Below are 12,188 nucleotides of genomic sequence, written 5' to 3' on the forward strand. Positions count from 1 at the left end.
ATACCGTGGAACTTGGATGGGTGTAGGTGATGTTAAGTTGAGTTTCCACTCAGCAAGATTTGTTCGTCCAGGAACATCAGAAAATGCATCCTTAAATATTTTCAAGAACTCTCTGATTTCTTGTCGTTGACGTGGCGACAGCGTCCCAATGAGTTTGACTTCTACCGAACTATCATTTTGCTTGTTACCGTAGCATGGTATCTGCTCGTTACAAGCTTAGTCTTCAGTGGCAATAAAGGCACAGTTCATGACTTTCAGCCCAGCTGTACTTTCAAAGTATTTTCTTCACATGTTTGTGAGTTTGGCTTTGTTTCCCAAGTCAAGCAGGAAGTCAATGTCATTTTTCTTGAGCTATACTGAACTATATGAACTACACTTAGAGCATACAAGCTGGTATAACAAACTTTCAAACGTCAAGAATGATCAATCGATGTGAGGGTAAAGTGTTCACTTAACCGTGAAGTGGGCCTTTCTGGCAGTGCAATATTTATTTCCAATAATTAGATGTTTTCATGGCTCAGCATCTCTTCACTGCTGTGAAAATCCCTTTACAGGAAGTTACATGTAGATTAATGCTATACATCTATTCGTTCATTTCGAATACTTCGAATAGTTTAAGAGGGAACGTAGCAAAACTATATCTGTTATATATTAGAATAAATTGATAAAATGTGGCACGCTGATGTGATTTGTTATGCGTATATCAATATTTAAATCAGTTTTAAGATAGTTTTTATAGTTCTTGAGTTATGACATTCAATATATCCTAACATCCATCCCCAAAATATTTCATTAATTAGATATATTTGGGTAGCACACATGGTTAAGCATATTCAACAAGGCCCACTGTGCGCCTTAATGCTATTCATTAATTTTTTAAAGTCTAAACTAGCACCAAAAAAAAAAAATGTCTGAGCCATCCGAATCATATTTTCTTATCAACATCTTTTGCAAAAACACAATTATAAAAGATTTTATAATGTGCAGAGAAAAATAAATAGCGTTTCAGCGCTCACCAATGTTTTAGGATCTAAGTGAAATAAACAGAATGATTCTAGATTCATTAGTTATGAAGTAGCACAGGGATGACTAACAGCAACTGCACAAAAAAAGGGAAGCTGAGAAACAGAGCTCAAAGTTTTATTTCATGAAAGTAGTCAATTTTTAACTTTGAAGAACAATAATCCACCTGGGATGCAGTCCTTTGTCTCAGTAGATGCATTTTCTTTTGATTTCAATTTAGTTTTTAACTTCTTCGGAGCGGCAAACTGAATGTGCCATAGCACTCTGAACGCTTATCACAATGTTGAGGGACTCAATACCTTTCTGGGTTCTGCCATGTCGGCACCTTTCCAGAAGTCCCCTTGCCAAAAGGCTCTTGGCAGGAAGCTGCAGCTTGTGTGCAGGCACTGGCTCCCCTGAGGCTGCCGCGGCATTAGACTTGCAGTACGAGTTCACACTTGCGCTCATGGTGTGGCTTTTTATCAGTAGATGTGACGTGATGGAAAATAGCCATGATGGCCATTTACATGGCAGGAACATCCCTGCGATTACTTTTTATGGCACATTCATAATAGTTAGTCCGCTTTTTAAATAGGCCATGTGTCAAGCGGCCTCTTCCACTCATGCTGAGCTCCTGGTCCTTGCTTTTGTTTTAGGGGCGAAGCTCCTTAGGGCATAGGCTAGTCCCACGTTGTCGTAGCCACCTTTTCTAGTTTTTGGAGTGTTCACTAGATGGCGCTGAGGGTACTCTAGTACTAGTTACAAGACACAAGGCAGTTATAACAAGGCAGTTATAAATAACTAGATAACAAGGCAGTTATAAAGTGAGAAAAACAGGTATCCAAGCCTGCAGAGGTAAAACGGGGGCTTAGGCAGAGGTGTCCACCCTTGTTATTCATGATGTACCCACGAGGATTAGAGGCCAAATTAGAGAGAAGTGGACTGGGCTTCAACCTCTCTCTCGTCAAACAAGGAAACCTCATTGAACAGGCACTACCAGCATTGATGTACACAGATGATATAGTCCTAATGGCCGACAACAAGGAAGATTTGCAAAGATTGATGGACATCTGCGGTAATGAGGGAGATAGGTTAGATTTCAGATTCAGTAAGGAAAAATCAGCTGTCATGATTTTTAATGACAATATAGGTATTGAACTTATAATACAGGAGGTCACGCTAGAGATAACAGATAAATACAAATATCTGGGCCGTGCAATGGGGCCGGGTACCTAAGGGACCACGAAATATACGTGACGACCAAAGGTAACAGGAATGCAGCGGTGATGAAAAACAGAGAGGGAACTGTGGAATTACAATAGGTATGATGTTGTGAGAGGAATATGGAAAGGGGTCATGATTCCTGTTCTGACGTTCGGCAATGCGGTCTTGTGCATGAGATCAGAAGTTCAAGCAAGATTAGAAATAAACCAACGTGGAATAGGTAGGCTTGCTTTAGAAGCTCACGGGAATGCACCAAATCAGGGAGTACAAGGTGATATGGGATGATCATCATTTGAGGGCAGGGAAGCTAGCAGCAAGATAAAATTTGAGAAGCGATTGAGAGAAATGGGGGAGGAGCGTTGGGCTAGGAAGGTATTCAGCTACTTGTACATGAAGAATGTCGATACAAAATGGAGAAAGCGAACCAGAAAATTGACTGGTAAATACTTAGAAAACAGCAGGCGGCCAAACCGAAAAGAATTATCGGTTGAGAAGAAGGTGATGGAAGCTGAGACCAATATGTGGAGAATTGGCATGATTAAGAAGTCCGCATTAGAGATTTATCGAAGTTTTAAGCAGGAAATGGCAAGGAAAAAATCTATGATAATACTCGGGGTAGTTCTCTACTGTTTGAGGCCAGGATGGGAGTATTGCGAACCAAGACATATCGGGCCAAATACGAAGGGGTAGACACGGTATGCAGGGCGTGTGGAGAGGAAGAGGAAACTGCCGAACACTTGATAATGTTCTGTAAAGGGCTTCACCCTATAGTTCAGGATGATGGCGCAGAATTTTTCAAAGCACGGGGGTTTTGGGACAGGGAGGGCAAAATAGACTTTAAGCGGGTAGAATTAACTAGAAGGAGGTCATCTGATTGGTGGCTAAAGTCAAGGCATGAGTGAAAATTAAACCCTTCACTGCAAAGTACGAGTCCTCAGCCTCACTACTTAAAGGGCAAAAAAAAATAAATCTAGTTTTTGGTTCACTAAGTATTACGGCTTGATGACTTCAGCCACCGCCCGATGTAAAGGGTACAGCCATATCAATCAATCCATCCATCCATCCATCCACTATGATTGCGAACTAGATGGCACTCACTGCGTTGGAGACGCATGCTCGAGTCTGAGATGAGATGGTTAAATGGCGCATTTGGGCTCAAATCTGATTGGATGTAGGTGCATTGCTCTGGTTTAATTTGATAACGCTGGAGTCTCACCTCACCTCGAATATCATTGGATCTGGGCACTGTTCGAGATCGTTCAATGCGATGGGAGACTTCGAGGTGTCTCTCTATTGGCGGCCTTCCTCTTTCTCTGGTAGTCTGCGCGCTTAGAGTATGAACAGAAAGGCAGCTGATCAGTGGGCTCGGAAAGCTGCCGCAGTGCGCCCTCGTCGACAGGACCCAGAGGCGAGAGCTTGAGAAGCCGAAGCAGCACGGAATCGCAGGCAAACGGATCCTGAGCTGAGACCCCGAAAAGCGGCGATGAAATGCGTGCACAGGCATGTGGATCCCGATGCAACGTGGGAAGCCGTGGCCAAGCGTCTTAAGTGATCACAGCCCAAAAGCGCAGACACACACATCAAGCAGGACTTTCTAGATCGCAGTTTCGGCCACAGCTGCAAGTTTTGCATTCGCTTGTGGTTCGGTTTACCAATGAACCTTCCAAAGCTCCGCCACTCATCATCATTTACCCCGTGGATACACTGAAATTTTTTTCAACTGGGTTTTGTAAAACTGTGCTCCTTCTTTTTTACATGGTTTACACATTCTTGATTTTGTATGAGTTTGAAGCCATACTCTGTATTCTCACTGTGGGCAGTATAGGTGCGGCTATCACCGTTGCAAGGTATACTACGTAGCAGAGCTGGCGTTCTTGGAGCGACCGCTCAAACATTGTCTTTGCCGCAATAGTTTCCATCTGCCCTGCATTTGCTTCTGTGTTCTTTTGGCACTGTGGTTCTCGTTTCTCATACCACTCCCTGTATCCATTATCTTGAGGTTTTGGTCCCAGAACACAGCCATTCTAGAAGTTGGAGAGAACACAGAAGTCCAAGACCAGACCAGAGTACAACTCGATGACACAGCCAACACCAATGTGGCTTGTATGGTCCTTTGTCATCAATGTGCCATTGTAAATGACATTAATACTCCCTGGCGCACATCCACTGTCCCCATATATCTGATGCACCTTCTCTGAACTTGCAGCCTCTATTGCTGCTGCAGCAGATGCAGTGGCAGGGTGGCTACGCTTGCAGTGCAGCCTTTGGTGCTTGTGATGCAGTCCCCTATGGGAAATGTTCGTGCGCAAAAATATATTGTTCAGTGCAGTTTGATTTTTGCCTTTTGACTGCACAGCTCTCGCAGCACGAATATTCACCTCAAATGGGTTGACATGCTGACAACCAGATACCTTTGAGATGACCACTCTTTACTTATTATTCCACAGTTGTCACATAGCACTTCCAATTTAGTAGTTGCGAGCCCAAGAAAAACGTCCAGTTCCAAAACGAACTGAGGCTCTTCCACAGCAGTGGCAGCAAAATACGGACAGCAGCTTTTTCATCACTTTGTGTGCTACAAAAAAAAATGATGCCTCAGGAACAATATCATCGTCACTTTAGCCATCATTTAGAAGTTCAAATTTCTTATTGTGACCGGGGTAGCAGACATTGCACAAAAAGCGTTCGCCTGCGTTTCTTCTCGTCAAGCAATCAGTAAGAGTTGGAGCTGAAATCTCCTGCTGAATACTCGACGCGGGAACATCTACAATTGCTGATGCCACATTGCCGTCGCTCGTACTAGCACGGTCACCACTGCTCGTGGACGCGTCAACACCGCACGTGGTGTCAACAGATACCAGAAGCGCGCCACCCTTTCCACTTTGCTTCCAACAACGGCCGCTGCAGGCATATCAGCCGACGTAGGGTGCGAGGCTATTCGCCATGCACTCGTGTGTTCAAACTCGTATTGCTCACAATGGCACATCAATCAACAATTCGCGTGTACTCTGTTGTGGACAGCTTGCTCATCATGAATGCCGAGATGGCGGAAAGGCGGCCACAAGAACGTTGCCATATTGGGAAGTTTTCCTACGGGTCGTTTTATTTGAAGAAATTCCAACGTCTTCGACATGAGCTGGCACAATTCTGGTGAGTCTTTCGATGCAGCAGTAAGGTGCTTCTTCAGTTTTGGGTAGTACATCAATACAAGGGGCAGCGTACTACTTTGTCCTACACAAGCTTTTCACTAGCCTCCTTGCAAGGCTACAAGAATCAGTCAACATGGCCGTATTCACATTTATTTATTTATTTATTTACAGGTACCTCAAAGACCCCAATGAGTGGGGTTTTACATGAGGGGTGTTGAAGCACGAAAATTACACAACTGATCAACAAACATAGAAAAAAGAAAACAAAAACTGCACGAGCGTATCACGAAAGGGTATCAAGCACGCTCTGTTAATAAAAAGCATACAATGCCAACCAACGAAGCATACAACCGAAGCATAAAAAGCATACAAAGCCAACCAGCGAAGCAGATAACACCACTAAGGATAATCGCATACATGACACAAAAATAATCAGTACATAAATTTTTCAACGGCAGCTTTGAACTGAGTCGGGTTTGTTTTGGTGACGACACTTTCAGGAAGGCTGTTCCATTCGATGGCTGTCAGAACAGGAAATGAATTTAGATAGGCGGTCGTGCGTGCACGAGGTGGGTATACTGCTTTTGGGTGGTTGAGGCGGTTCGATTGGTGGTGAGCAGTTTTTATGTGGAGGCTTTCGCATGATAACGAGTTGTAGAATTTGTGGAAGAGGCAAAATCGTGCTACTGTACGTCGTGTTTTGAGACTTGGCAATTTAGCTTTACGTTTAAGAAGTGTTACGCTTGTGTGGTATGAATAATCGGAGAAGATGAATCTGGCCGCACGGTTCTGAACGGATTCAAGGATGGTACTTGAGTTAGCTTGTGGTAAGTCCCAGACTGCACATGCGAATTCCAGCTTTGGGCGAACAAGCGCTTCGTAGGCCAATAATTTAACTGTGGTCGGAGCCAGGTTAATGTTACGTCGGAGGAAGCCCAGCGCGCGATTCGCGTCACTGGTAATGCGATTTATGTGGGATGACCATGTAAGGTCATGAGAAATAAGAAGACCTAGATATTTAATGGACAAGACAGGAAATATAGTAGATTTCCCTTTGAATCCAGGAGGTTCTCTTTTGCATCGTACTGAGTTACCATGGACTTGATCATAGTGAGCTTTAAATTCCACCAACTCTTAGCACGTGTCACTTCAGTTTGGCACAGATGCCTTAGACCATGCAGTGCATAATAATTGCGTGTGCTCGAAGGCCCGACTTCGGCCTTTAAATAAGCGGGCCTGAGTCCAGCCTGGCCTGCAGCTTCAAACTCGGGCCCAGCTCAGGCTCGAAATTTCAAGCCCGAGCCCGGCCCGGGCCCATTAGAAAACGCTTTGGATGGCCCGGCCCAGCCTTTCGGGCTGGCTCGGACCCGTGCAGTGCTCTAGCCCATGAGTGCAACAGCCGAAATACAATTTGGAGTAATCATTGAAGCAGCAAAATGTTACTTTTGGAGCAGTAAAATCCAAATGTGAAAAAGGTTATGGGAAAAAAAATCATATATTTTTTTTATCACGAATTAATAAAATTTGGAGCAGTATAAATAAGAAAACTTACATTTTGAAGAAAAATATATATAAACCATGCAACATCACCTAAATTGTGCAGTGTGAACATGAGCACTTCTATTTCAATGTAAGTAGTATTTAGAACCACCCTACTGAGCAAACAATGATGAAGTCAATATTAGCATTTACTGCACGTGTAAAATCATTTGACAGATTCAGCGAATTTATATATGAATCTGCCAAACTCGCGAACTTGAAATTCATTCATTCATTCATTCATTTTATTACCTCAAAGGTCCCGGTTTGGGATATTACATGAGGGAGTGGGTATTACAAAGGCTAACAATATAATGGTAGTTATGATGGGATAGTTTCGATGAGCCATTTAAATGCTTGGGTGTCGATGATGGTGGTGACTTCGGTGGGCAGATTCGTAAAACGGAGGAGTAGGAGTGACAAAAAAAAACTGACGCACAATTTAGTATTATTTTTTTTTGAAGCAGGAATGTCATACACTGTTCCATACGATTGCCAGTAGCTTATTCAGATATCAGTAATTATACTGGTACTTGGAATTATGCGGCGCGCAAGCACGTGATTAACCTATCAAAATGTGCAGTGTCCCATAAATAGCGCTAAATTCCCAATTTCAATACACTTTTCCGCTGGGCACCGATGCACTGCGGCAAAGGTGGCTTAAGGAGCATTCTCTGCACGGGTTAGAACCAAAGCCAAGAAATTTTCTGGTCGCTACGCCTCCCCCTCACTCCCAACTGTTTTTTCTTCTTTCACCAAGGGGGGGGGGGGAGGGGAGTTAGGTGCTGCTTTGTAACCCTTGAAAATAGCGTTCGACTAGGTAAAGTAACAACAGTGTGCACCCACTGGCCCGGCAACGGTACCAGATATCTATCGCTAGGACTGTGGGCGAACGACGCAACTTTAAAAAAAAGATGTTTTGTGTGCCACTTGTCAGGCATGTTTGCTGGAAATGCCAACGTTTGCGGCGCCTCAAGCTTGGTAATGCAAAAATAAATGCGACATATGCTTCCAGCTTTAGTTCCTAAAAGTCATAGCCCCGCTCCCAGGCTAGGAAATTCACATTTCCCGTGAAGCTTTGGTGGCTACAGCAACGCATTTTTGTCTTGAAATTCTGTCGTCCCGCCATTTTTTTGCTACGATTAACAGACCGATGGACACACAGCATTGTTACGTTATCTGGCCATATTTTCAGTACATTATAGGCACTATAGTTGGGGTCTGAGCCCTTTCATGAATGGAGAAAAGTGTAGGTGGCCAACGTGGCCTGCATTTCTCACCGAAATCAGTGCACCTGAAAAAGTTTTGAGGCTGGCTGGGCATTTTGGCACAGTGTGGCGTAATTTCAGGAAATTTCACGGTTTTTGGCACAGCTCGGCGCAACAATCGTAAATTGTAATAAATTGGCGCAACTGTTGCACCCCTGCTAGTGTGCATTGCCTTGAATTCGAAGTGGCTACCCTGTTACATCACAAATTATGGTGTAGTGGGTACAGTGCAACTTTACTTGCTATAGTCGCCTTAAGAGAGGCCTTTAGAGGAGCCACTCCTCCAGCTTACGCTGCGACTGTGCTAAGTGTTCCACACAGACCCGGTGCTTCCTAAAAAACTTGACTCTCTGACCTCAAGCCTGTGCAACTGCAGGGATAGATTCCACATTCCTTTTATCTCTGAATGCACTTACTTTCAAAATGGACGATAGAATCAATCTGGTCAATGTAACCATTCATCCGGCCTTCAGTGATCATCTGCGAGGCTATTTTCTCTGCCTGAAATAGAAGAACATGAGAGACGCTGAAAGCGAGAACACTACAGTGAAACAGTTAACCAATTTGTGCAAACAAACTATTCTTCCAGGAAAAGCTGTACATGTGTTACACTGTTACCGCAAGCTATTTATCAGGCGAGAAAATGAAGGCACAGCTTTGAGACCTTGGAAAATGATTCTAAAGTTGGTTTTGTGAAAAAAAAGAAAAGGCAAATCTTGTCATTTCCCATATTTGAGTGAAGGATGAGGAGTGAGACGAAAGGCAGGGATGTTACCCGGTATGCACAGAGGGAAGGGAGATTGAAAGAAGAGTAAGGAAAGAGAGGGGCAGCATACACGTCACAGCAGCTCATGCAAGTTTATTTTATAAATCACTTGAATTCTCAGCGACATTTCAGGATGACTGCAGAATAGTTTCCAGTGTGATCACAATGTTTTAGAAACAAAGAACACATGATGTGCTACCTTACCAGTTTATTTCGCCTCTCTATGGAAGCAACCTTCAAAAACACAAAAAGGCTGTAAACAGCCCCAAAATATTTATATTCTAAGAATTTGTCACTGTAGATAATTTAAACTAAGGATGAGAATATGGCATGAATATTGAATTTTTGTATTTGCACTTTTTTAGAAGATGATTTACATCGCTTTCTAAAGCATTGTTATGCAGTTTATGGGATCTCGATATGGGGAGAGTGCTCCATGCTCTTGGAGTGCATGGACACAGTAGACGCGATCAAAACAAATCAAACAACACACATTTCTTTAACTCCTTTTAAATAAACAGTATCATCAGTCGAATTATTATAACTTCAATTGTTATCAACACGCTAAACAACCTTACACAATATCACACAACACTCAACATGACAAACACCAGGCGGCGTCGCCAACGCTTGATCACCACGATGGCCCACAGCAGACAACCCGCGATGCTGTCTACTGCAAACCGCCGCAAGAGCCAACCGCTCGCTCCAACTGCCACACACCAAAAAGCTGCTTTTTTCTCGTGTGCCGCCACCCACGCTTGTCGCTAGATGTCGCCACCAGTGCTACCATTCTAACAACTATGATGATGATGGTGGTGGTGATAAACGCTCGCAAGCAAAACGCCACCTACCGCTCAGTAGGTGTGAACTTGAAATGCGGCCTATGTGCGAGACACGTGCGCAATGTGGCGGCGCAAACAACTTTACAGGGAGTGTCAGCACCCTTACAAGTTGAAATACAGTGACTCGAATCGAGGTCCCATGCACAATATCTGTGTTCTTCGATAGCTCAACTATTTTTCCCATTTTATATGCTGTTATGACTGGCAGAGCAAGGACATAGGCCTGCAAGAGGCAGTCATCGGTAAGCCCTGCTAACACGGTCCGCGTCCTGCAGCAACGCGAGAGGCATCCGTGTGCGCCACATCGAACGCGCATTGGCGTCGCTGAGACGCGCAGTCGACGTTGGACAACAAGCGCATGCACGAACGAAAGTATAAAAAGCGTGTCGAGTGTTCCCTGAGTGCTCTCTCTCTGGCCTTCGCTTTGGCCTGTCATGCCAAGTAAAGGCGCGTCTGCTAGCCTAGTTTGTCAAGCTCTGTAAATATGAAAATAAATTGTCTGTCCCTCGTGTGAGCAAAAAGCCTCCCAAGAGTTCCTCCTGTCCCGGCACCTGGGGGTCCACCTGAGCCCAACTCCTTGGTCACATCAACTGATTGGCAGCGGCGGGATCCGGCTGTGTTCTTTCATGGTGCCGATCCTGGTGAGTGCTCACTTTTCGTAGAGATTCTACCAGGTGTTCTGATTAGATGGTGATGTCTTTCCAAAGGGGTAGATTGGTTGCTGCTTTGTGAAGGCAGTGTTTATTGAGGTACCTTCACAGCAGCCTGAGCAACGGAAGTCTGCACGGGGTGACCACAGAGTTGAAAAAGTAAAAAAAAAACGGATTTGGAGCTTTTGTGTGAGGTGCTGGGTATTGACGTGGCGAGGATACACAAGAACTGCATTTAATACAGGCAATTAAGGATTTCGGCGTTGATGAGGAGAGGCTTTGTGATGGTTGGGAGGTCGTATAGGCCAGGCGTAAGAAAGCCGAAAAACTAGAGCAGCTTGCTCTTGCAAGATACACCACCAGGCATAAAGAGGAAGCAGCAGCTCATGAAAGAGAAATGGAGCGATTGAGGCTTGAGCTTTGCAGTGTCTTGGCGAAACATGCCGGTGGTCAGGGTACATTGGATGCTGAGGTTCATGATTGACCAGGCGCAATAAACATAGAACACATGACTGAGCAAGCTGGTGAGTGCCACATCCGTTGCCAGTTGGAGATGACAGGCGTCCTAAGCATGACAGAATGTCAACAAGACCCAGTCGTAAAGGAAGGCCTTTCTCGGCTTGGGGCAGATGTGGTATCTCCGACTGAGCAGGGAGAGTGCGCAGATGCACTCGCTAAACCAGAAAGCCACCCGGAGGGGCTATCATCAGTAGATAGCGACGTGGATAGGCAGGATTGTCGTAATGAGACATTGAGTGGTATAGACAGTCCCGTGGATAGTAAGGTGTCATTGAGAAGTTTTAGTGAGAATCAAGAGTTATCATACATATAGCTATTGTTATGACTGCCAGGGCAAGGGCATAGCCCTGCAAGAGGCAGTCATTGGTGAGCCCTGCTAACCCAGTCCGCGTCCTGCAGCAACGCAAAAGGCGTCCGTACGCTGAGTGCTTTCTTTCTCTCTCTCTGGCCTTCGCTTTGGCCTGTCATACCATGTAGAGGCGCGTCTGCTCGCCTAGTTTGTCAAGCTTTGCAAATATGTAAATAAATTGCCTGTCCTTTGTGTGAGCGAGAAGTTTCCCAAGAGTTCCTCCTGTCCTGGCAGCTAGGGGTCTGCATGGGCCTAACTCCTCAGTCACATCAATGTGAAGCAGCTCTTTGGCTAATCTGTGTATCGCTGTCCGTTCCTGTCTCCATGCCAGCACGCCGCACCGCATTCCCCTTGCCGCAGTTGTTGGAACGATGCTAAGTAGGTCAAGTCGCAGATGCGCGTTGGCTCACTCTCTCCCTCACCCACAGCAGCTGCCGGCTCCTCGCAACATCCCTAGGTGATGTGGCTCCTCCGCCTGCTCACAACACACCTCTCTCCCTTCAACTTCTCTACCACCCGCATCGCTCGACCGCATGTCAAGTGGAAACACTTTTTCGGCTCGTTTATTGGCAATGAAACTTACAACAAATCCAACCCGCCTCCCATGTCTTTGCATTTCCAAAAAACGTTTACTGAAGTAAATGCTACACAGAGTTTCGCTTCAAACCATTCTTCCAGCACCCGTGTTGATGCCCTTTCCAGCCGGGTCAACGGCGTGCCCACCGCTGCTGCTTCGCATTCCATCATGGTTCCCTTGGGGGAGATGGTCCATAATTTTTTCTGACAGAAAACCGAAGAGCTGAATTGTGGTAACGCACATTTCACGCAGATGTGGGTGCCCATTCAACAAGTAGTCGAAGCAAAATATGCGAACGCT

General features: G+C 45.0%; 1 protein-coding gene and 1 pseudogene across 2 annotated transcripts in view; one reads left to right on the top strand and one right to left on the bottom strand.

Moving 5' to 3' along the window:
* Positions 1–12,188, top strand: part of LOC119163075 (uncharacterized) — a 392,637-nt pseudogene that overhangs the window by 120,436 nt on the left and 260,013 nt on the right.
* Positions 1–12,188, bottom strand: part of CSN4 (COP9 signalosome subunit 4) — a 99,490-nt gene that overhangs the window by 3,043 nt on the left and 84,259 nt on the right. The window contains exon 10 of one of the 2 annotated variants that reach the window (XM_037415000.2): positions 8,599–8,683. In XM_037415000.2, the coding sequence (XP_037270897.1) occupies positions 8,599–8,683 (85 nt within the window). The remainder of the gene's footprint in view (positions 1–8,598; positions 8,684–12,188) is intronic. The other variant, XM_075874325.1, reaches the window with a different exon arrangement.

The sequence above is a fragment of the Rhipicephalus microplus genome, chromosome 9 (genome assembly GCF_043290135.1).
Source record: "Rhipicephalus microplus isolate Deutch F79 chromosome 9, USDA_Rmic, whole genome shotgun sequence".
In the NCBI taxonomy this organism is placed as follows: Eukaryota; Metazoa; Arthropoda; class Arachnida; order Ixodida; family Ixodidae; genus Rhipicephalus; species Rhipicephalus microplus.